Source organism: Aulonocara sp. 'chitande type north' Nkhata Bay, linkage group LG5 (genome assembly GCF_057382095.1).
Source record: "Aulonocara sp. 'chitande type north' Nkhata Bay isolate Kocher_YH1m ecotype deep benthic linkage group LG5, A_spYH_male_GT1.1, whole genome shotgun sequence".
Taxonomy (NCBI): domain Eukaryota; kingdom Metazoa; phylum Chordata; class Actinopteri; order Cichliformes; family Cichlidae; genus Aulonocara; species Aulonocara sp. 'chitande type north' Nkhata Bay.
The window spans coordinates 27,648,363-27,672,771 of record NC_141348.1 but is presented as its reverse complement, the minus strand read 5'-3'; the positions used below and the strand labels follow the sequence as shown (position 1 = coordinate 27,672,771).

Below are 24,409 nucleotides of genomic sequence, written 5' to 3'. Positions count from 1 at the left end.
GCTTGCTTCGTCCTGTGTCTTGAACCTGTCAAGAGTGAACTCTCAACTCAGCTGTTTGGCCTGTTTTATCACCCACACGCCCTCATGGTGTACTTTATTGTGACTGGCTTCGATCCAAAGAAAGAAGAGTGACAGGTGTACAGTAGAATGCCTTCCTCTTCCTGGTTATAACTAAATTTCCTCCTGCACGATTGCTTCATCGTTCCTTGGCAGCGGGCTTTGCACCCACTGCTTTTAAAGCCCTTTTAACACTGTTACAAGTGTTTTATTCTCAGTTTGAATCCTTGTGGTTAGGCGTGGAGCCAAAACCACAGTGAACCCCATTAGAGGTCAAATAATTACTAAATGAGCAACAGTTCAGCTCCAATTACAATACTGGCGGAGACCTTAGTGATTTGTATTTCTGCTGATTTGCTTAAGACAGTGACTTCTCTCAATGAAACAAAAGGTGACAGTTTAAGTTAAGTTGTCTAGGCCACCTGAAAACCTTTTCACTTGGTTCTTGCTTAGGTGAGTTACTAAGCAACAGCATGCATGTTGACTATAGCTACCAAAGAAAGACTCACTGCGCTTTTAAAATAATTGCTGGAGGCAAGAAAGACAAAAAAATAGGTAAATTAACAGGAAGACCGGTTTGCATTCAGATTGAACATAGTTTATTAATCGGTATTCTAAGATCCTTTCCCTTTAGTGGCACTACAAGTCACAAATGCATTAAGTCATAATGGACACAAGACTTATATTTCTCTCTGTAGCCACAATTTCATAGAAACTGGAACAAAAGAGATCCTGAAAGTTCTATTTTTTTTCTCTCCATTAAATTTCAACACCCCATACACAAACATACAATATGTATGGCTTATCTTTCAGTTTCTCATCAAATACATTTCCTGCCTCAATTAATTAAACTCTGGCACTCTGGAGGCATTAATGAGTGAAATAAACTAATTTCTGTGATAAAAATATTATGATTTTTGTAATTATTCCCTTAATTGCTATACAAATTCTACTTTGCTGGTTACACTACAGTTCTTTGTGTTAAAGAGCCCATATATGTTTAGGTGTTTCTGTAGGACTTCATAGGTCTACACTATAGAAATAAAAAGTAGGAATGGTCATATTGGAGAAGTGCTGATGATGCAGTATATCTATAGCTAGACTATCCACAATCTCATATATTTTCAAGAGAGGATGGAGAAGTATGGATTGTGTGTCTTCCTCTACTCCATCACACAGAGGAACGCACATACACACACAAAACAAAAATCATGAAGCTAGACTAAAAAATAAGTTCCATTGTTTGCATTAACTTCATGTTTAGGCGTAACTTTTCTTATCGTTTGCTGTGAGGTGATTTGTAAATATTTAACTCGGGCTGCAGTGCTGCTGGTTAAATTTTATTCAGGTCACAGTACCTGTGTAGGAAATATAGAACATCAAGCAAAGGTAAAGAACTTGCTCAGTGTACCACCTCTATTGAGGCACTAGGTGGAGACAAAACCAAATCAAGGGCTTATCTCAAAAGAACCAAAGTTAAGTTTGTTTTTCTATTATGAATCAGCTGCAAATACATGCAAAAGTAGTTTGATTTCCTTTCTATGAAAAAAAAAATCTTAAAATTCCATTAAAGGCCATGGTCTGTGTCTCTTTCTCCTTTGACTCTTCAAAAGCGAAACACTTAAAATAAGCACATCTATGCCATCTAGTGGCAGGTGACTGTGGACTGCAGAGCCCTAGTCTGGATTATTTTCTTGTTGGGGTGTCAAAGTTTTTTTGTTTTTTTTTAATGGATAAAAATAGAGATGCTGTTTAAAAAGCAAAAACGAACAAAAAACAGAAGCACCTATCTGATACAGTAAAACCATTGCATAGATACTGTGTAACATTTTAACTGGACAGATGTTTAACAAATATGCAAATGTGTGTATTTGAATGCTACAGTAAGCATTTTTTGTGTTTCACTACTGTTAGATGTTAATTGTAACAAGCTCAATAGAGATATATCATAGAGTATAAGCAGTAGCTAGCCCATATTGCATATTGTTTAATAACACTAAAGACAAAATTAACTTGTTATTTAACAAAATTATCTATAGATGATACAGTGCGTTTCTCAGTTTGTGCATTCAGAAAATGTAGATTTTCCAGGCAAAAACTTCAGGTTAAAAGAGATTTATTATTATTTTTACTATTTGAACAGTGCTGAGAAAGATATGTCAAGATAGGATAAAAAGAGAAATGGTGCTCCATGATATGTTGGTGTGGAAAATAATATACGTGCAAAAACATATGCATTAAATTTAAGTTCTTATAAATAAATGATAAATAGCAAAACAACTTCAAAATGTTTTAAAATTAAAAGATGATAGTTCTTACTGATCTTTAAGTAAGATTATTAGCGATTAAAACAGTAACTAATTGCTTAATTTTATATAATATAGTGAATATATCAGTTTCTAAATGTTTTCTGATCTATAAGTGCCTGCCAGTCCCAAGTTGGAAATTCCTGAAAGACAAAGTCAAAAATCATATTTTTAAACATTGCTGAAAAAGTTTAAAATAATTATTGCATTATTAATAACTAATCATAAATAATTATTATAATAAATCTCTGAATATGATAGTAATTAGAGTAAGACATACGTGTATCAGTGAAGTCAAAGAAATCTCCCTCAAGAAAAGACAATCTTCTCCTCTGAGAGTTGCTCCTTTTCCTAAAAAAGAAAAGGATGCTTGTTTGTGTTTTTACTCAATGAATGAACACAAAAAGCGATTTTTTTTCCAGAGTACATTACAGGAAAACGCGCAGAAGGCATCATAACCCACCGAGTATACGTATGTCTCCTTTTGAAAATGACAGCGATGACGATTATAATGAAGAGCAGGAGCGCTACTGCGAGTGAGCCAAACAGTGCTCCATAGAAACCTGGACCTCGGCGGAAAAGGTCACATTGTGGACCATAAAACTGCTCCAGGCTGGTTTCGTAGCACCTGGGTAAAATTCAAAAGAGGTTTAATAAAAATAGTTTTTACAAAAAAAACTAGATAGATAGATAGATAGATAGATAGATAGATAGATAGATAGATAGATAGATAGATAGATAGATAGATAGATAGATAGATAGATAGATAGATAGATAGATAGATAGATAGATAGATAGATAGATAGATAGATAGATAGATAGATAGATAGATAGACATTTTATTACCTGCAGACTGGGCCTGTGTAAATGTCATTTAAACATTCTCCGTGTCCATTGCAGTAATCAGGGTTTCTTTTGCATGGTCCAACACACTGCCATTGACCATTAGTAATCTCTTCAGTGTAATTAGCAAACTGAGTGCAGTTAATAAAAGGCTTCAACTCTGTGATATCTACAAGATTTCAAAACATATATATATTCAACATACTATAATGTAAAATAAACAGGACAAATTTAAGAAAAATGAATAAAGAATGGCTGATTGTGCTTTACATTTAGAACAACATACAACACACTTACTAGTAATGGCAGGTGCCTCAAAGCTGAGATCATTTAACTCCACACTTTGATTACCAAAAGCCAAAGAAATTTTGTTGAGGTTATTTTCATTTTGTAGGATATTCTTCAAAACCACACTAAGATGAGTGTTAATAAACTCGATTTGAGTTTCATTGTTTTGATACTGATACTCCGCCAGGCTCTTTGCAACAACACTTCCTTCACTACAAAAAATGGCAGAAATGTTATGAGAAAACAGCTATCTCTTTCTTAAAAGGTAATAATAAATGTAACAAATAGTTTAATAAATGTTGAAGGAAAATTTACCTTAATTTGATTACTTTAACTGTTTTATAGGCCTGGGGATCTGCTTGTCTACACAGGCTTCTGAGCTGTAAAAAAAAAAGGACAAAAGGGATTATGCAACATTTCAGATAAAAGATTTAAATAATTTTATATTTTTTTGTATTACAAAATACTTTGTAATACTAATTAAAAATAATAACTCATAATATTGAATATGAAGAAAATTATCTGTACCTGTGCTTCTAATTTGTTGATGAATATCTGTGATTCAGGTGAAGTTAAATTAAGAAAAGCCTGGATAAAAGTGACGTTGAATTTGAAAGTAATGTTTACTTTGCGCACGGGTGCAGTATCTACAAAAAATTGAAAGATTTTAAAAGCCATTTATGACAACATTTTACCTTGGACATGCAAAAGTGGGGGAGAAAACACAGATATAACGCAAGAAGTCAAAATATCAATTTATGTAAAAGGTAATGAAAATATATTATTTTTAAGAAAAACTATACGGAAATGAAAAACCTCACCAATGATTGGGACAGTGTTGTTTTCTCCATAAGAACATGAGTCTCCATAGGCAAAATCTTGGCACACAATTGTTGTCAAAGAGGATGTCAAATTTGTGGGGAGAGTAATTGATGAAGAAAAACTAACTGTTGCTGACGATGTAGGAGAATTTGTGACAGAGCCTACAATTGTTGTTTCACTGGTGGATGTATCAGTTAAATAGGTCACAGATGTGGTTGAAGAGGAGAAAGAAGAAGATGTACGGCTGGGAACAGTAGTACTTGAGTTGGGTTGTAAAACTGTAGCTTGTGAGTCAGGAAGTACGGTTGTCATTATCTCAGAAGCCTGAGTAGTTGTTCCTTTGTTCTCTGTTGTACTAGAGCCTGTTACCAGTGCTTGAGTACGTTGTTCAGTGTATGTTGGCGTAAAACTGGTGGTTTCTGAAGTAACTGTGGAAGGAAAACTGGAGGAAGTCTCTGAAGTTGTCACCAAAACAGTTGTTGTAAAATGGTCCATGTTGGTAGATAGAGTAATTTCATTGGTGGTGACTGATGGGAGAGACTCTGTAGACTGTGTTGTTCCTGTTTGGGCCATTGTTGTAATAGAAGTTGTTGGTGATTCAGGGTGTGCGGATGTCATTGTCGCAGAAGTCTCAAGAGTTGTTGCTTTGTTCTCTGTTGTACTAGTGCCTGTTACAGCTGTTTGAGTACTTTGTTCTGGGGATGTTGGAGTAAAACTAGTGCTTTCTGAAGTGACTGTGGAAGGCGAACTGGAGGAAGTCTCTGAAGTTGTTGTGGAATGGTCCATGTTGGTAGTTAGAGTAATTTCATTGGTTGTGAATGGTGGGACAGACACTGTAGACTGTGTTGTTCCTGTTTGGGCCATTGTTGTAATAGAAGTTGTTGGTGATTCAGGGTGTGCGGATGTCATTGTCGCAGAAGTCTCAAGAGTTGTTGCTTTGTTCTCTGTTGTACCAGTGCCTGTTACAGCTGTTTGAGTACTTTGTTCTGGGGATGTTGGAGTAAAACTAGTGCTTTCTGAAGTGACTGTGGAAGGCGAACTGGAGGAAGTCTCTGAAGTTGTTGTGGAATGGTCCATGTTGGTAGTTAGAGTAATTTCATTGGTGGTGAGTGGTGGGACAGACTCTGTAGACTGTGTTGTTCCTGTTTGTGCCATTGCTGTAATAGAAGTTGTTGGTGATTGAGGGTGTGCGGATGTCATTGTCGCAGCAGTCTCAAGAGTTGTTGCTTTGTTCTCTGTTGTACTAGTGCCTGTTACAGCTGTTTGAGTACTTTGTTCTGGGGATGTTGGAGTAAAACTAGTGCTTTCTGAAGTGACTGTGGAAGGCGAACTGGAGGAAGTCTCTGAAGTTGTTGTGGAATGGTCCATGTTGGTAGTTAGAGTAATTTCATTGGTGGTGAGTGGTGGGACAGACTCTGTAGACTGTGTTGTTCCTGTTTGGGCCATTGCTGTAATAGAAGTTGTTGGTGATTGAGGGTGTGCGGATGTCGTTGTCTCAGAAGTCTCAAGAGTTGTTGCATTGTTCTCTGTTGTACCAGTGCCTGTTACAGCTGTTTGAGTACTTTGTTCTGGGGATGTTGGAGTAAAACTAGTGCTTTCTGAAGTGACTGTGGAAGGCGAACTGGAGGAAGTCTCTGAAGTTATTGTGGAATGGTCCATGTTGGTAGTTAGAGTAATTTCATTGGTTGTGACTGGTGGGACAGACTCTGTAGACTGTGTTGTTCCTGTTTGTGCCATTGCTGTAATAGAAGTTGTTGGTGATTGAGGGTGTGCGGATGTCATTGTCTCAGAAGTCTCAAGAGTTGTTGCTTTGTTCTCTGTTGTACTAGTGCCTGTTACAGCTGTTTGAGTACTTTGTTCTGGGGATGTTGGAGTAAAACTAGTGCTTTCTGAAGTGACTGTGGAAGGCGAACTGGAGGAAGTCTCTGAAGTTGTTGTGGAATGGTCCATGTTGGTAGTTAGAGTAATTTCATTGTTGGTGACTGGTGGGACAGACTCTGTAGACTGTGTTGTTCCTGTTTGTGCCATTGCTGTAATAGAAGTTGTTGGTGATTGAGGGTGTGCGGATGTCATTGTCGCAGCAGTCTCAAGAGTTGTTGCTTTGTTCTCTGTTGTACTAGTGCCTGTTACAGCTGTTTGAGTACTTTGTTCTGAGGATGTTGGAGTAAAACTAGTGCTTTCTGAAGTGACTGTGGAAGGCGAACTGGAGGAAGTCTCTGAAGTTGTTGTGGAATGGTCCATGTTGGTAGTTAGAGTAATTTCATTGGTGGTGACTGGTGGGACAGACTCTGTAGACTGTGTTGTTCCTGTTTGGGCCATTGCTGTAATAGAAGTTGTTGGTGATTGAGGGTGTGCGGATGTCGTTGTCTCAGAAGTCTCAAGAGTTGTTGCATTGTTCTCTGTTGTACCAGTGCCTGTTACAGCTGTTTGAGTACTTTGTTCTGGGGATGTTGGAGTAAAACTAGTGCTTTCTGAAGTGACTGTGGAAGGCGAACTGGAGGAAGTCTCTGAAGTTGTTGTGGAATGGTCCATGTTGGTAGTTAAAGTAATTTCATTGGTTGTGACTGGTGGGACAGACTCTGTAGACTGTGTTGTTCCTGTTTGTGCCATTGCTGTAATAGAAGTTGTTGGTGATTGAGGGTGTGCGGATGTCATTGTCGCAGCAGTCTCAAGAGTTGTTGCTTTGTTCTCTGTTGTACTAGTGCCTGTTACAGCTGTTTGAGTACTTTGTTCTGGGGATGTTGGAGTAAAACTAGTGCTTTCTGAAGTGACTGTGGAAGGCGAACTGGAGGAAGTCTCTGAAGTTGTTGTGGAATGGTCCATGTTGGTAGTTAGAGTAATTTCATTGTTGGTGACTGGTGGGACAGACTCTGTAGACTGTGTTGTTCCTGTTTGGGCCATTGTTGTAATAGAAGTTGTTGGTGATTCAGGGTGTGCGGATGTCATTGTCGCAGAAGTCTCAAGAGTTGTTGCTTTGTTCTCTATTGTACCAGTGCCTGTTACAGCTGTTTGAGTACTTTGTTCTGGGGATGTTGGAGTAAAACTAGTGCTTTCTGAAGTGACTGTGGAAGGCGAACTGGAGGAAGTCTCTGAAGTTGTTGTGGAATGGTCCATGTTGGTAGTTAGAGTAATTTCATTGTTGGTGACTGGTGGGACAGACTCTGTAGACTGTGTTGTTCCTGTTTGTGCCATTGCTGTAATAGAAGTTGTTGGTGATTGAGGGTGTGCGGATGTCATTGTCTCAGAAGTCTCAAGAGTTGTTGCTTTGTTCTCTGTTGTACTAGTGCCTGTTACAGCTGTTTGAGTACTTTGTTCTGGGGATGTTGGAGTAAAACTAGTGCTTTCTGAAGTGACTGTGGAAGGCGAACTGGAGGAAGTCTCTGAAGTTGTTGTGGAATGGTCCATGTTGGTAGTTAGTGTAATTTCATTGGTGGTGACTGGTGGGACAGACTCTGTAGACTGTGTTGTTCCTGTTTGGGCCATTGCTGTAATAGAAGTTGTTGGTGATTGAGGGTGTGCGGATGTTGTTGTCTCAGAAGTCTCAAGAGTTGTTGCATTGTTCTCTGTTGTACCAGTGCCTGTTACAGCTGTTTGAGTACTTTGTTCTGGGGATGTTGGAGTAAAACTAGTGCTTTCTGAAGTGACTGTGGAAGGCGAACTGAAGGAAGTCTCTGAAGTTGTTGTGGAATGGTCCATGTTGGTAGTTATAGTAATTTCATTGGTGGTGACTGGTGGGACAGACTCTGTAGACTGTGTTGTTCCTGTTTGGGCCATTGCTGTAATAGAAGTTGTTGATGATTGAGGGTGTGTGGATGTCATTATCTCAGAAGTCTCAAGAGTTGTTGCTTTATTCTCTGTTGTACTAGTGCCTGTTACAGCTGTTTGAGTACTTTGTTCTGGGGATGTTGGAGTAAAACTAGTGCTTTCTGAAGTGACTGTGGAAGGCGAACTGGAGGAAGTCTCTGAAGTTGTTGTGGAATGGTCCATGTTGGTAGTTAGAGTAATTTCATTGGTTGTGAATGGTGGGAAAGAGACTGTAGACTGTGTTGTTCCTGTTTGGGCCATTGTTGTAATAGAAGTGGTTGGTGATTGAGGGTGTGCGGATGTCATTGTCGCAGAAGTCTCAAGAGTTGTTGCTTTGTTCTCTGTTGTACTAGTGCCTGTTACAGCTGTTTGAGTACTTTGTTCTGGGGATGTTGGAGTAAAACTAGTGCTTTCTGAAGTGACTGTGGAAGGCGAACTGGAGGAAGTCTCTGAAGTTGTTGTGGAATGGTCCATGTTGGTAGTTAGAGTAATTTCATTGGTGGTGACTGGTGGGACAGACTCTGTAGACTGTGTTGTTCCTGTTTGGGCCATTGTTGTAATAGAAGTTGTTGGTGATTCAGGGTGTGCGGATGTCGTTGTCTCAGAAGTCTCAAGAGTTGTTGCTTTGTTCTCTGTTGTACCAGTACCTGTTACAGCTGTTTGAGTACTTTGTTCTGGGGATGTTGGAGTAAAACTAGTGCTTTCTGAAGTGACTGTGGAAGGCGAACTGGAGGAAGTCTCTGAAGTTGTTGTGGAATGGTCCATGTTGGTAGTTAAAGTAATTTCATTGGTTGTGACTGGTGGGACAGACTCTGTAGACTGTGTTGTTCCTGTTTGGGCCATTGTTGTAAGAGAAGTTGTTGGTGATTGAGGGTGTGCGGATGTCATTGTCTCAGAAGTCTCAAGAGTTGTTGCTTTGTTCTCTGTTGTACTAGTGCCTGTTACAGCTGTTTGAGTACTTTGTTCTGGGGATGTTGGAGTAAAACTAGTGCTTTCTGAAGTGACTGTGGAAGGCGAACTGGAGGAAGTCTCTGAAGTTGTTGTGGAATGGTCCATGTTGGTAGTTAGAGTAATTTCATTGGTTGTGACTGGTGGGACAGACTCTGTAGACTGTGTTGTTCCTGTTTGGGCCATTGTTGTAATAGAAGTTGTTGGTGATTGAGGGTGTGCGGATGTCGTTGTCTCAGAAGTCTCAAGAGTTGTTGCTTTGTTCTCTGTTGTACCAGTGCCTGTTACAGCTGTTTGAGTACTTTGTTCTGGGGATGTTGGAGTAGAACTAGTGCTTTCTGAAGTGACTGTGGAAGGCGAACTGGAGGAAGTCTCTGAAGTTGTTGTGGAATGGTCCATGTTGGTAGTTAGAGTAATTTCATTGGTTGTGACTGGTGGGACAGACTCTGTAGACTGTGTCGTTCCTGTTTGTGCCATTGCTGTAATAGAAGTTGTTGGTGATTGAGGGTGTGCGGATGTCATTGTCTCAGAAGTCTCAAGAGTTGTTGCTTTGTTCTCTGTTGTACTAGTGCCTGTTACAGCTGTTTGAGTACTTTGTTCTGGGGATGTTGGAGTAAAACTAGTGCTTTCTGAAGTGACTGTGGAAGGCGAACTGGAGGAAGTCTCTGAAGTTGTTGTGGAATGGTCCATGTTGGTAGTTAGAGTAATTTCATTGTTGGTGACTGGTGGGACAGACTCTGTAGACTGTGTTGTTCCTGTTTGTGCCATTGCTGTAATAGAAGTTGTTGGTGATTGAGGGTGTGCGGATGTCATTGTCGCAGCAGTCTCAAGAGTTGTTGCTTTGTTCTCTGTTGTACTAGTGCCTGTTACAGCTGTTTGAGTACTTTGTTCTGGGGATGTTGGAGTAAAACTAGTGCTTTCTGAAGTGACTGTGGAAGGCGAACTGGAGGAAGTCTCTGAAGTTGTTGTGGAATGGTCCATGTTGGTAGTTAGAGTAATTTCATTGTTGGTGACTGGTGGGACAGACTCTGTAGACTGTGTTGTTCCTGTTTGTGCCATTGCTGTAATAGAAGTTGTTGGTGATTGAGGGTGTGCGGATGTCATTGTCGCAGCAGTCTCAAGAGTTGTTGCTTTGTTCTCTGTTGTACTAGTGCCTGTTACAGCTGTTTGAGTACTTTGTTCTGGGGATGTTGGAGTAAAACTAGTGCTTTCTGAAGTGACTGTGGAAGGCGAACTGGAGGAAGTCTCTGAAGTTGTTGTGGAATGGTCCATGTTGGTAGTTAGAGTAATTTCATTGTTGGTGACTGGTGGGACAGACTCTGTAGACTGTGTTGTTCCTGTTTGTGCCATTGCTGTAATAGAAGTTGTTGGTGATTGAGGGTGTGCGGATGTCATTGTCTCAGAAGTCTCAAGAGTTGTTGCTTTGTTCTCCGTTGTACTAGTGCCTGTTACAGCTGTTTGAGTACTTTGTTCTGGGGATGTTGGAGTAAAACTAGTGCTTTCTGAAGTGACTGTGGAAGGCGAACTGGAGGAAGTCTCTGAAGTTGTTGTGGAATGGTCCATGTTGGTAGTTAGAGTAATTTCATTGGTGGTGACTGGTGGGACAGACTCTGTAGACTGTGTTGTTCCTGTTTGGGCCATTGTTGTAATAGAAGTTGTTGGTGATTCAGGGTGTGCGGATGTCATTGTCGCAGAAGTCTCAAGAGTTGTTGCTTTGTTCTCTGTTGTACCAGTGCCTGTTACAGCTGTTTGAGTACTTTGTTCTGGGGATGTTGGAGTAAAACTAGTGCTTTCTGAAGTGACTGTGGAAGGCGAACTGGAGGAAGTCTCTGAAGTTGTTGTGGAATGGTCCATGTTGGTAGTTAGAGTAATTTCATTGGTGGTGAGTGGTGGGACAGACTCTGTAGACTGTGTTGTTCCTGTTTGGGCCATTGCTGTAATAGAAGTTGTTGGTGATTGAGGGTGTGCGGATGTCATTGTCGCAGAAGTCTCAAGAGTTGTTGCTTTGTTCTCTGTTGTACTAGTGCCTGTTACAGCTGTTTGAGTACTTTGTTCTGGGGATGTTGGAGTAAAACTAGTGCTTTCTGAAGTGACTGTGGAAGGCGAACTGGAGGAAGTCTCTGAAGTTGTTGTGGAATGGTCCATGTTGGTAGTTAGAGTAATTTCATTGGTGGTGAGTGGTGGGACAGACTCTGTAGACTGTGTTGTTCCTGTTTGTGCCATTGCTGTAATAGAAGTTGTTGGTGATTGAGGGTGTGCGGATGTCATTGTCGCAGCAGTCTCAAGAGTTGTTGCTTTGTTCTCTGTTGTACCAGTGCCTGTTACAGCTGTTTGAGTACTTTGTTCTGGGGATGTTGGAGTAAAACTAGTGCTTTCTGAAGTGACTGTGGAAGGCGAACTGGAGGAAGTCTCTGAAGTTGTTGTGGAATGGTCCATGTTGGTAGTTAGAGTAATTTCATTGGTTGTGACTGGTGGGACAGACTCTGTAGACTGTGTTGTTCCTGTTTGTGCCATTGCTGTAATAGAAGTTGTTGGTGATTGAGGGTGTGCGGATGTCATTGTCGCAGCAGTCTCAAGAGTTGTTGCTTTGTTCTCTGTTGTACTAGTGCCTGTTACAGCTGTTTGAGTACTTTGTTCTGGGGATGTTGGAGTAAAACTAGTGCTTTCTGAAGTGACTGTGGAAGGCGAACTGGAGGAAGTCTCTGAAGTTGTTGTGGAATGGTCCATGTTGGTAGTTAGAGTAATTTCATTGTTGGTGACTGGTGGGACAGACTCTGTAGACTGTGTTGTTCCTGTTTGGGCCATTGTTGTAATAGAAGTTGTTGGTGATTCAGGGTGTGCGGATGTCATTGTCGCAGAAGTCTCAAGAGTTGTTGCTTTGTTCTCTGTTGTACCAGTGCCTGTTACAGCTGTTTGAGTACTTTGTTCTGGGGATGTTGGAGTAAAACTAGTGCTTTCTGAAGTGACTGTGGAAGGCGAACTGGAGGAAGTCTCTGAAGTTGTTGTGGAATGGTCCATGTTGGTAGTTAGAGTAATTTCATTGTTGGTGACTGGTGGGACAGACTCTGTAGACTGTGTTGTTCCTGTTTGTGCCATTGCTGTAATAGAAGTTGTTGGTGATTGAGGGTGTGCGGATGTCATTGTCTCAGAAGTCTCAAGAGTTGTTGCTTTGTTCTCTGTTGTACTAGTGCCTGTTACAGCTGTTTGAGTACTTTGTTCTGGGGATGTTGGAGTAAAACTAGTGCTTTCTGAAGTGACTGTGGAAGGCGAACTGGAGGAAGTCTCTGAAGTTGTTGTGGAATGGTCCATGTTGGTAGTTAGTGTAATTTCATTGGTGGTGACTGGTGGGACAGACTCTGTAGACTGTGTTGTTCCTGTTTGTGCCATTGCTGTAATAGAAGTTGTTGGTGATTGAGGGTGTGCGGATGTTGTTGTCTCAGAAGTCTCAAGAGTTGTTGCATTGTTCTCTGTTGTACCAGTGCCTGTTACAGCTGTTTGAGTACTTTGTTCTGGGGATGTTGGAGTAAAACTAGTGCTTTCTGAAGTGACTGTGGAAGGCGAACTGAAGGAAGTCTCTGAAGTTGTTGTGGAATGGTCCATGTTGGTAGTTAGAGTAATTTCATTGTTGGTGACTGGTGGGACAGACTCTGTAGACTGTGTTGTTCCTGTTTGTGCCATTGCTGTAATAGAAGTTGTTGGTGATTGAGGGTGTGCGGATGTCATTGTCTCAGAAGTCTCAAGAGTTGTTCCTTTGTTCTCTGTTGTACTAGTGCCTGTTACAGCTGTTTGAGTACTTTGTTCTGGGGATGTTGGAGTAAAACTAGTGCTTTCTGAAGTGACTGTGGAAGGCGAACTGGAGGAAGTCTCTGAAGTTGTTGTGGAATGGTCCATGTTGGTAGTTAGAGTAATTTCATTGGTGGTGACTGGTGGGACAGACTCTGTAGACTGTGTTGTTCCTGTTTGGGCCATTGTTGTAATAGAAGTTGTTGGTGATTCAGGGTGTGCGGATGTCATTGTCGCAGAAGTCTCAAGAGTTGTTGCTTTGTTCTCTGTTGTACCAGTGCCTGTTACAGCTGTTTGAGTACTTTGTTCTGGGGATGTTGGAGTAAAACTAGTGCTTTCTGAAGTGACTGTGGAAGGCGAACTGGAGGAAGTCTCTGAAGTTATTGTGGAATGGTCCATGTTGGTAGTTAGAGTAATTTCATTGGTTGTGACTGGTGGGACAGACTCTGTAGACTGTGTTGTTCCTGTTTGTGCCATTGCTGTAATAGAAGTTGTTGGTGATTGAGGGTGTGCGGATGTCATTGTCTCAGAAGTCTCAAGAGTTGTTGCTTTGTTCTCTGTTGTACTAGTGCCTGTTACAGCTGTTTGAGTACTTTGTTCTGGGGATGTTGGAGTAAAACTAGTGCTTTCTGAAGTGACTGTGGAAGGCGAACTGGAGGAAGTCTCTGAAGTTGTTGTGGAATGGTCCATGTTGGTAGTTAGAGTAATTTCATTGTTGGTGACTGGTGGGACAGACTCTGTAGACTGTGTTGTTCCTGTTTGTGCCATTGCTGTAATAGAAGTTGTTGGTGATTGAGGGTGTGCGGATGTCATTGTCGCAGCAGTCTCAAGAGTTGTTGCTTTGTTCTCTGTTGTACTAGTGCCTGTTACAGCTGTTTGAGTACTTTGTTCTGAGGATGTTGGAGTAAAACTAGTGCTTTCTGAAGTGACTGTGGAAGGCGAACTGGAGGAAGTCTCTGAAGTTGTTGTGGAATGGTCCATGTTGGTAGTTAGAGTAATTTCATTGGTGGTGACTGGTGGGACAGACTCTGTAGACTGTGTTGTTCCTGTTTGGGCCATTGCTGTAATAGAAGTTGTTGGTGATTGAGGGTGTGCGGATGTCGTTGTCTCAGAAGTCTCAAGAGTTGTTGCATTGTTCTCTGTTGTACCAGTGCCTGTTACAGCTGTTTGAGTACTTTGTTCTGGGGATGTTGGAGTAAAACTAGTGCTTTCTGAAGTGACTGTGGAAGGCGAACTGGAGGAAGTCTCTGAAGTTGTTGTGGAATGGTCCATGTTGGTAGTTAAAGTAATTTCATTGGTTGTGACTGGTGGGACAGACTCTGTAGACTGTGTTGTTCCTGTTTGTGCCATTGCTGTAATAGAAGTTGTTGGTGATTGAGGGTGTGCGGATGTCATTGTCGCAGCAGTCTCAAGAGTTGTTGCTTTGTTCTCTGTTGTACTAGTGCCTGTTACAGCTGTTTGAGTACTTTGTTCTGGGGATGTTGGAGTAAAACTAGTGCTTTCTGAAGTGACTGTGGAAGGCGAACTGGAGGAAGTCTCTGAAGTTGTTGTGGAATGGTCCATGTTGGTAGTTAGAGTAATTTCATTGTTGGTGACTGGTGGGACAGACTCTGTAGACTGTGTTGTTCCTGTTTGGGCCATTGTTGTAATAGAAGTTGTTGGTGATTCAGGGTGTGCGGATGTCATTGTCGCAGAAGTCTCAAGAGTTGTTGCTTTGTTCTCTATTGTACCAGTGCCTGTTACAGCTGTTTGAGTACTTTGTTCTGGGGATGTTGGAGTAAAACTAGTGCTTTCTGAAGTGACTGTGGAAGGCGAACTGGAGGAAGTCTCTGAAGTTGTTGTGGAATGGTCCATGTTGGTAGTTAGAGTAATTTCATTGTTGGTGACTGGTGGGACAGACTCTGTAGACTGTGTTGTTCCTGTTTGTGCCATTGCTGTAATAGAAGTTGTTGGTGATTGAGGGTGTGCGGATGTCATTGTCTCAGAAGTCTCAAGAGTTGTTGCTTTGTTCTCTGTTGTACTAGTGCCTGTTACAGCTGTTTGAGTACTTTGTTCTGGGGATGTTGGAGTAAAACTAGTGCTTTCTGAAGTGACTGTGGAAGGCGAACTGGAGGAAGTCTCTGAAGTTGTTGTGGAATGGTCCATGTTGGTAGTTAGTGTAATTTCATTGGTGGTGACTGGTGGGACAGACTCTGTAGACTGTGTTGTTCCTGTTTGGGCCATTGCTGTAATAGAAGTTGTTGGTGATTGAGGGTGTGCGGATGTTGTTGTCTCAGAAGTCTCAAGAGTTGTTGCATTGTTCTCTGTTGTACCAGTGCCTGTTACAGCTGTTTGAGTACTTTGTTCTGGGGATGTTGGAGTAAAACTAGTGCTTTCTGAAGTGACTGTGGAAGGCGAACTGAAGGAAGTCTCTGAAGTTGTTGTGGAATGGTCCATGTTGGTAGTTATAGTAATTTCATTGGTGGTGACTGGTGGGACAGACTCTGTAGACTGTGTTGTTCCTGTTTGGGCCATTGCTGTAATAGAAGTTGTTGATGATTGAGGGTGTGTGGATGTCATTATCTCAGAAGTCTCAAGAGTTGTTGCTTTATTCTCTGTTGTACTAGTGCCTGTTACAGCTGTTTGAGTACTTTGTTCTGGGGATGTTGGAGTAAAACTAGTGCTTTCTGAAGTGACTGTGGAAGGCGAACTGGAGGAAGTCTCTGAAGTTGTTGTGGAATGGTCCATGTTGGTAGTTAGAGTAATTTCATTGGTTGTGAATGGTGGGAAAGAGACTGTAGACTGTGTTGTTCCTGTTTGGGCCATTGTTGTAATAGAAGTGGTTGGTGATTGAGGGTGTGCGGATGTCATTGTCGCAGAAGTCTCAAGAGTTGTTGCTTTGTTCTCTGTTGTACTAGTGCCTGTTACAGCTGTTTGAGTACTTTGTTCTGGGGATGTTGGAGTAAAACTAGTGCTTTCTGAAGTGACTGTGGAAGGCGAACTGGAGGAAGTCTCTGAAGTTGTTGTGGAATGGTCCATGTTGGTAGTTAGAGTAATTTCATTGGTGGTGACTGGTGGGACAGACTCTGTAGACTGTGTTGTTCCTGTTTGGGCCATTGTTGTAATAGAAGTTGTTGGTGATTCAGGGTGTGCGGATGTCGTTGTCTCAGAAGTCTCAAGAGTTGTTGCTTTGTTCTCTGTTGTACCAGTACCTGTTACAGCTGTTTGAGTACTTTGTTCTGGGGATGTTGGAGTAAAACTAGTGCTTTCTGAAGTGACTGTGGAAGGCGAACTGGAGGAAGTCTCTGAAGTTGTTGTGGAATGGTCCATGTTGGTAGTTAAAGTAATTTCATTGGTTGTGACTGGTGGGACAGACTCTGTAGACTGTGTTGTTCCTGTTTGGGCCATTGTTGTAAGAGAAGTTGTTGGTGATTGAGGGTGTGCGGATGTCATTGTCTCAGAAGTCTCAAGAGTTGTTGCTTTGTTCTCTGTTGTACTAGTGCCTGTTACAGCTGTTTGAGTACTTTGTTCTGGGGATGTTGGAGTAAAACTAGTGCTTTCTGAAGTGACTGTGGAAGGCGAACTGGAGGAAGTCTCTGAAGTTGTTGTGGAATGGTCCATGTTGGTAGTTAGAGTAATTTCATTGGTTGTGACTGGTGGGACAGACTCTGTAGACTGTGTTGTTCCTGTTTGGGCCATTGTTGTAATAGAAGTTGTTGGTGATTCAGGGTGTGCGGATGTCGTTGTCTCAGAAGTCTCAAGAGTTGTTGCTTTGTTCTCTGTTGTACCAGTGCCTGTTACAGCTGTTTGAGTACTTTGTTCTGGGGATGTTGGAGTAGAACTAGTGCTTTCTGAAGTGACTGTGGAAGGCGAACTGGAGGAAGTCTCTGAAGTTGTTGTGGAATGGTCCATGTTGGTAGTTAGAGTAATTTCATTGGTTGTGACTGGTGGGACAGACTCTGTAGACTGTGTTGTTCCTGTTTGGGCCATTGCTGTAATAGAAGTTGTTGGTGATTGAGGGTGTGCGGATGTCATTGTCTCAGAAGTCTCAAGAGTTGTTGCTTTGTTCTCTGTTGTACTAGTGCCTGTTACAGCTGTTTGAGTACTTTGTTCTGGGGATGTTGGAGTAAAACTAGTGCTTTCTGAAGTGACTGTGGAAGGCGAACTGGAGGAAGTCTCTGAAGTTGTTGTGGAATGGTCCATGTTGGTAGTTAGAGTAATTTCATTGGTTGTGACTGGTGGGACAGACTCTGTAGACTGTGTTGTTCCTGTTTGGGCCATTGTTGTAATAGAAGTTGTTGGTGATTGAGGGTGTGCGGATGTCGTTGTCTCAGAAGTCTCAAGAGTTGTTGCTTTGTTCTCTGTTGTACCAGTACCTGTTACAGCTGTTTGAGTACTTTGTTCTGGGGATGTTGGAGTAAAACTAGTGCTTTCTGAAGTGACTGTGGAAGGCGAACTGGAGGAAGTCTCTGAAGTTGTTGTGGAATGGTCCATGTTGGTAGTTAAAGTAATTTCATTGGTTGTGACTGGTGGGACAGACTCTGTAGACTGTGTTGTTCCTGTTTGGGCCATTGTTGTAAGAGAAGTTGTTGGTGATTGAGGGTGTGCGGATGTCATTGTCTCAGAAGTCTCAAGAGTTGTTGCTTTGTTCTCTGTTGTACTAGTGCCTGTTACAGCTGTTTGAGTACTTTGTTCTGGGGATGTTGGAGTAAAACTAGTGCTTTCTGAAGTGACTGTGGAAGGCGAACTGGAGGAAGTCTCTGAAGTTGTTGTGGAATGGTCCATGTTGGTAGTTAGAGTAATTTCATTGGTTGTGACTGGTGGGACAGACTCTGTAGACTGTGTTGTTCCTGTTTGGGCCATTGTTGTAATAGAAGTTGTTGGTGATGGAGGGTGTGCGGATGTCATTGTCTCAGAAGTCTCAAGAGTTGTTGCTTTGTTCTTTGTTGTACTAGTGCCTGTTACAGCTGGTTGAGTACTTTGTTCTGGGGATGTTGGAGTAAAACTAGTGCTTTCTGAAGTGACTGTGGAAGGCGAACTGGAGGAAGTCTCTGAAGTTGTTGTGGAATGGTCCATGTTGGTAGTTAGAGTAATTTCATTGGTTGTGAATGGTGGGACAGACTCTGTAGACTGTGTTGTTCCTGTTTGGGCCATTGTTGTAATAGAAGTTGTTGGTGATTGAGGGTGTGCGGATGTCATTGTCTCAGAAGTCTCAAGAGTTGTTGCTTTGTTCTTTGTTGTACTAGTGCCTGTTACAGCTGTTTGAGTACTTTGTTCTGGGGATGTTGGAGTAAAACTAGTGCTTTCTGAAGTGACTGTGGAAGGCGAACTGGAGGAAGTCTCTGAAGTTGTTGTGGAATGGTCCATGTTGGTAGTTAGAGTAATTTCATTGGTTGTGACTGGTGGGACAGACTCTGTAGACTGTGTTGTTCCTGTTTGGGCCATTGTTGTAATAGAAGTTGTTGGTGATTCAGGGTGTGCGGATGTCGTTGTCTCAGAAGTCTCAAGAGTTGTTGCTTTGTTCTCTGTTGTACCAGTGCCTGTTACAGCTGTTTGAGTACTTTGTTCTGGGGATGTTGGAGTAGAACTAGTGCTTTCTGAAGTGACTGTGGAAGGCGAACTGGAGGAAGTCTCTGAAGTTGTTGTGGAATGGTCCATGTTGGTAGTTAGAGTAATTTCATTGGTTGTGACTGGTGGGACAGACTCTGTAGACTGTGTTGTTCCTGTTTGGGCCATTGTTGTAATAGAAGTTGTTGGTGATTGAGGGTGTGCGGATGTCATTGTCTCAGAAGTCTCAAGAGTTGTTGCTTTGTTCTCTGTTGTACTAGTGCCTGTTACAGCTGTTTGAGTACTTTGTTCTGGGGATGTTGGAGTAAAACTAGTGCTTTCTGAAGTGACTGTGGAAGGCGAACTGGAGGAAGTCTCTGAAGTTGTTGTGGAATGGTCCATGTTGGTAGTTAGAGTAATTTCATTGGTGGTGAGTGGTGGGACAGACTCTGTAGACTGTGTTGTTCCTGTTTGTGCCATTGCTGTAATAGAAGTTGTTGGTGATTGAGGGTGTGCGGATGTCATTGTCGCAGCAGTCTCAAGAGTTGTTGCTTTGTTCTCTGTTGTACTAGTGCCTGTTACAGCTGTTTGAGTACTTTGTTCTGAGGATGTTGGAGTAAAACTAGTGCTTTCTGAAGTGACTGTGGAAGGCGAACTGGAGGAAGTCTCTGAAGTTGTTGTGGAATGGTCCATGTTGGTAGTTATAGTAATTTCATTGGTGGTGACTGGTGGGACAGACTCTGTAGACTGTGTTGTTCCTGTTTGGGCCATTGCTGTAATAGAAGTTGTTGGTGATTGAGGGTGTGCGGATGTCATTGTCTCAGAAGTCTCAAGAGTTGTTGCTTTGTTCTCTGTTGTACTAGTGCCTGTTACAGCTGTTTGAGTACTTTGTTCTGGGGATGTTGGAGTAAAACTAGTGCTTTCTGAAGTGACTGTGGAAGGCGAACTGGAGGAAGTCTCTGAAGTTGTTGTGGAATGGTCCATGTTTGTAGTTAGAGTAATTTCATTGGTGGTGACTGGTGTGACAGACTCTGTAGACTGTGTTGTTCCTGTTTGGGTCATTGTTGTAATAGAAGTTGTTGGTGATTCAGGGTGTGCGGATGTCATTGTCGCAGAAGTCTCAAGAGTTGTTGCTTTGTTCTCTGTTGTACTAGTGCCTGTTACAGCTGTTTGAGTACTTTGTTCTGGGGATGTTGGAGTAAAACTAGTGCTTTCTGAAGTGACTGTGGAAGGCGAACTGGAGGAAGTCTCTGAAGTTGTTGTGGAATGGTCCATGTTTGTAGTTAGAGTAATTTCATTGGTGGTGACTGGTGTGACAGACTCTGTAGACTGTGTTGTTCCTGTTTGGGTCATTGTTGTAATAGAAGTTGTTGGTGATTCAGGGTGTGCTGATGTCATTGTCGCAGAAGTCTCAAGAGTTGTTGCTTTGTTCTCTGTTGTACTAGTGCCTGTTACAGCTGTTTGAGTACTTTGTTCTGGGGATGTTGGAGTAAAACTAGTGCTTTCTGAAGTGACTGTGGAAGGCGAACTGGAGGAAGTCTCTGAAGTTGTTGTGGAATGGTCCATGTTGGTAGTTAGAGTAATTTCATTGGTGGTGAGTGGTGGGACAGACTCTGTAGACTGTGTTGTTCCTGTTTGTGCCATTGCTGTAATAGAAGTTGTTGGTGATTGAGGGTGTGCGGATGTCATTGTCGCAGCAGTCTCAAGAGTTGTTGCTTTGTTTTCTGTTGTACTAGTGCCTGTTACAGCTGTTTGAGTACTTTGTTCTGAGGATGTTGGAGTAAAACTAGTGCTTTCTGAAGTGACTGTGGAAGGCGAACTGGAGGAAGTCTCTGAAGTTGTTGTGGAATGGTCCATGTTGGTAGTTAGAGTAATTTCATTGGTGGTGACTGGTGGGACAGACTCTGTAGACTGTGTTGTTCCTGTTTGGGTCATTGTTGTAATAGAAGTTGTTGGTGATTCAGGGTGTGCGGATGTCATTGTCGCAGAAGTCTCAAGAGTTGTTGCTTTGTTCTCTGTTGTACTAGTGCCTGTTACAGCTGTTTGAGTACTTTGTTCTGGGGATGTTGGAGTAAAACTAGTGCTTTCTGAAGTGACTGTGGAAGGCGAACTGGAGGAAGTCTCTGAAGTTGTTGTGGAATGGTCCATGTTTGTAGTTAGAGTAATTTCATTGGTGGTGACTGGTGTGACAGACTCTGTAGACTGTGTTGTTCCTGTTTGGGTCATTGTTGTAATAGAAGTTGTTGGTGATTGAGGGTGTGCTGAAGTCATTGTCGCAGAAGTCTCAAGAGTTGTTGCTTTGTTCTCTGTTGTACTAGTGCCTGTTACAGCTGTTTGAGTACTTTGTTCTGGGGATGTTGGAGTAAAACTAGTGCTTTCTGAAGTGACTGTGGAAGGCGAACTGGAGGAAGTCTCTGAAGTTGTTGTGGAATGGTCCATGTTGGTAGTTAAAGTAATTTCATTGGTTGTGACTGGTGGGACAGACTCTGTAGACTGTGTTGTTCCTGTTTGGGCCATTGTTGTAAGAGAAGTTGTTGGTGATTGAGGGTGTGCGGATGTCATTGTCTCAGAAGTCTCAAGAGTTGTTGCTTTGTTCTCTGTTGTACTAGTGCCTGTTACAGCTGTTTGAGTACTTTGTTCTGGGGATGTTGGAGTAAAACTAGTGCTTTCTGAAGTGACTGTGGAAGGCGAACTGGAGGAAGTCTCTGAAGTTGTTGTGGAATGGTCCATGTTGGTAGTTAGAGTAATTTCATTGGTTGTGACTGGTGGGACAGACTCTGTAGACTGTGTTGTTCCTGTTTGGGCCATTGTTGTAATAGAAGTTGTTGGTGATGGAGGGTGTGCGGATGTCATTGTCTCAGAAGTCTCAAGAGTTGTTGCTTTGTTCTTTGTTGTACTAGTGCCTGTTACAGCTGGTTGAGTACTTTGTTCTGGGGATGTTGGAGTAAAACTAGTGCTTTCTGAAGTGACTGTGGAAGGCGAACTGGAGGAAGTCTCTGAAGTTGTTGTGGAATGGTCCATGTTGGTAGTTAGAGTAATTTCATTAGTTGTGAATGGTGGGACAGACTCTGTAGACTGTGTTGTTCCTGTTTGGGCCATTGTTGTAATAGAAGTTGTTGGTGATTGAGGGTGTGCGGATGTCATTGTCTCAGAAGTCTCAAGAGTTGTTGCTTTGTTCTTTGTTGTACTAGTGCCTGTTACAGCTGTTTGAGTACTTTGTTCTGGGGATGTTGGAGTAAAACTAGTGCTTTCTGAAGTGACTGTGGAAGGCGAACTGGAGGAAGTCTCTGAAGTTGTTGTGGAATGGTCCATGTTGGTAGTTAGAGTAATTTCATTGGTTGTGACTGGTGGGACAGACTCTGTAGACTGTGTTGTTCCTGTTTGGGCCATTGTTGTAATAGAAGTTGTTGGTGATTCAGGGTGTGCGGATGTCGTTGTCTCAGAAGTCTCAAGAGTTGTTGCTTTGTTCTCTGTTGTACCAGTGCCTGTTACAGCTGTTTGAGTACTTTGTTCTGGGGATGTTGGAGTAGAACTAGTGCTTTCTGAAGTGACTGTGGAAGGCGAACTGGAGGAAGTCTCTGAAGTTGTTGTGGAATGGTCCATGTTGGTAGTTAGAGTAATTTCATTGGTTGTGACTGGTGGGACAGACTCTGTAGACTGTGTTGTTCCTGTTTGGGCCATTGTTGTAATAGAAGTTGTTGGTGATTGAGGGTGTGCGGATGTCATTGTCTCAGAAGTCTCAAGAGTTGTTGCTTTGTTCTCTGTTGTACTAGTGCCTGTTACAGCTGTTTGAGTACTTTGTTCTGGGGATGTTGGAGTAAAACTAGTGCTTTCTGAAGTGACTGTGGAAGGCGAACTGGAGGAAGTCTCTGAAGTTGTTGTGGAATGGTCCATGTTGGTAGTTAGAGTAATTTCATTGGTGGTGACTGGTGGGACAGACTCTGTAGACTGTGTTGTTCCTGTTTGGGCCATTGCTGTAATAGAAGTTGTTGGTGATTGAGGGTGTGCGGATGTCATTGTCTCAGAAGTCTCAAGAGTTGTTGCTTTGTTCTCTGTTGTACTAGTGCCTGTTACAGCTGTTTGAGTACTTTGTTCTGGGGATGTTGGAGTAAAACTAGTGCTTTCTGAAGTGACTGTGGAAGGCGAACTGGAGGAAGTCTCTGAAGTTGTTGTGGAATGGTCCATGTTTGTAGTTAGAGTAATTTCATTGGTGGTGACTGGTGTGACAGACTCTGTAGACTGTGTTGTTCCTGTTTGGGTCATTGTTGTAATAGAAGTTGTTGGTGATTCAGGGTGTGCGGATGTCATTGTCGCAGAAGTCTCAAGAGTTGTTGCTTTGTTCTCTGTTGTACTAGTGCCTGTTACAGCTGTTTGAGTACTTTGTTCTGGGGATGTTGGAGTAAAACTAGTGCTTTCTGAAGTGACTGTGGAAGGCGAACTGGAGGAAGTCTCTGAAGTTGTTGTGGAATGGTCCATGTTGGTAGTTAGAGTAATTTCATTGGTTGTGACTGGTGGGACAGACTCTGTAGACTGTGTTGTTCCTGTTTGGGCCATTGTTGTAATAGAAGTTGTTGGTGATGGAGGGTGTGCGGATGTCATTGTCTCAGAAGTCTCAAGAGTTGTTGCTTTGTTCTTTGTTGTACTAGTGCCTGTTACAGCTGGTTGAGTACTTTGTTCTGGGGATGTTGGAGTAAAACTAGTGCTTTCTGAAGTGACTGTGGAAGGCGAACTGGAGGAAGTCTCTGAAGTTGTTGTGGAATGGTCCATGTTGGTAGTTAGAGTAATTTCATTGGTTGTGACTGGTGGGACAGACTCTGTAGACTGTGTTGTTCCTGTTTGGGCCATTGTTGTAATAGAAGTTGTTGGTGATTCAGGGTGTGCGGATGTCGTTGTCTCAGAAGTCTCAAGAGTTGTTGCTTTGTTCTCTGTTGTACCAGTGCCTGTTACAGCTGTTTGAGTACTTTGTTCTGGGGATGTTGGAGTAGAACTAGTGCTTTCTGAAGTGACTGTGGAAGGCGAACTGGAGGAAGTCTCTGAAGTTGTTGTGGAATGGTCCATGTTGGTAGTTAGAGTAATTTCATTGGTTGTGACTGGTGGGACAGACTCTGTAGACTGTGTTGTTCCTGTTTGGGCCATTGTTGTAATAGAAGTTGTTGGTGATTGAGGGTGTGCGGATGTCATTGTCTCAGAAGTCTCAAGAGTTGTTGCTTTGTTCTCTGTTGTACTAGTGCCTGTTACAGCTGTTTGAGTACTTTGTTCTGGGGATGTTGGAGTAAAACTAGTGCTTTCTGAAGTGACTGTGGAAGGCGAACTGGAGGAAGTCTCTGAAGTTGTTGTGGAATGGTCCATGTTGGTAGTTAGAGTAATTTCATTGGTGGTGAGTGGTGGGACAGACTCTGTAGACTGTGTTGTTCCTGTTTGTGCCATTGCTGTAATAGAAGTTGTTGGTGATTGAGGGTGTGCGGATGTCATTGTCGCAGCAGTCTCAAGAGTTGTTGCTTTGTTCTCTGTTGTACTAGTGCCTGTTACAGCTGTTTGAGTACTTTGTTCTGGGGATGTTGGAGTAAAACTAGTGCTTTCTGAAGTGACTGTGGAAGGCGAACTGGAGGAAGTCTCTGAAGTTGTTGTGGAATGGTCCATGTTTGTAGTTAGAGTAATTTCATTGGTGGTGACTGGTGTGACAGACTCTGTAGACTGTGTTGTTCCTGTTTGGGTCATTGTTGTAATAGAAGTTGTTGGTGATTGAGGGTGTGCTGAAGTCATTGTCGCAGAAGTCTCAAGAGTTGTTGCTTTGTTCTCTGTTGTACTAGTGCCTGTTACAGCTGTTTGAGTACTTTGTTCTGGGGATGTTGGAGTAAAACTAGTGCTTTCTGAAGTGACTGTGGAAGGCGAACTGGAGGAAGTCTCTGAAGTTGTTGTGGAATGGTCCATGTTGGTAGTTAAAGTAATTTCATTGGTTGTGACTGGTGGGACAGACTCTGTAGACTGTGTTGTTCCTGTTTGGGCCATTGTTGTAAGAGAAGTTGTTGGTG

The 24,409-nt window shown here is 42.3% G+C and overlaps 2 protein-coding genes across 2 annotated transcripts in view; both read right to left on the bottom strand.

The window, feature by feature from the left end:
- Positions 1-2,309: 2,309 nt before the first annotated feature.
- Positions 2,310-4,888, bottom strand: LOC147330823 (uncharacterized). The gene is made up of 8 exons (XM_086294239.1): positions 4,316-4,888; positions 4,023-4,141; positions 3,810-3,874; positions 3,504-3,706; positions 3,210-3,375; positions 2,827-2,991; positions 2,644-2,714; positions 2,310-2,506 (listed from the first exon to the last, which is right to left on the bottom strand). The coding sequence occupies exons 1-8, from the start codon at positions 4,809-4,811 to the stop codon at positions 2,457-2,459; spliced, it is 1,335 nt and encodes a 444-aa protein (XP_086150365.1). The 5' UTR covers positions 4,812-4,888; the 3' UTR covers positions 2,310-2,456.
- A 6,344-nt stretch (positions 4,889-11,232) lies between these two features.
- Positions 11,233-24,409, bottom strand: part of LOC147330822 (uncharacterized) — a 36,258-nt gene continuing 23,081 nt past the window's right edge. Inside the window, exons 9-10 of the mRNA XM_086294074.1 lie at positions 13,297-24,269; positions 11,233-11,293 (exon numbers count right to left, since the gene is read on the bottom strand). Of these exons, the coding sequence (XP_086150200.1) occupies positions 11,233-11,293; positions 13,297-24,269 (11,034 nt within the window). The remainder of the gene's footprint in view (positions 11,294-13,296; positions 24,270-24,409) is intronic.

Bases quoted from the DNA above. Each gene is read 5' to 3' on its own strand.
- LOC147330823 (XM_086294239.1), bottom strand. From the start codon at position 4,811: ATGGACCATTTTACAACAACTGTTTTGGTGACAACTTCAGAGACTTCC. The intron at 3,376-3,503 runs GTAAGTGTGTTG...GAAATCTTGTAG, and splicing joins TGAGGCACCTGCCATTACTA to ATATCACAGAGTTGAAGCCT. The intron at 2,992-3,209 runs GTAATAAAATGT...AATTTTACCCAG, and splicing joins TACACAGGCCCAGTCTGCAG to GTGCTACGAAACCAGCCTGG.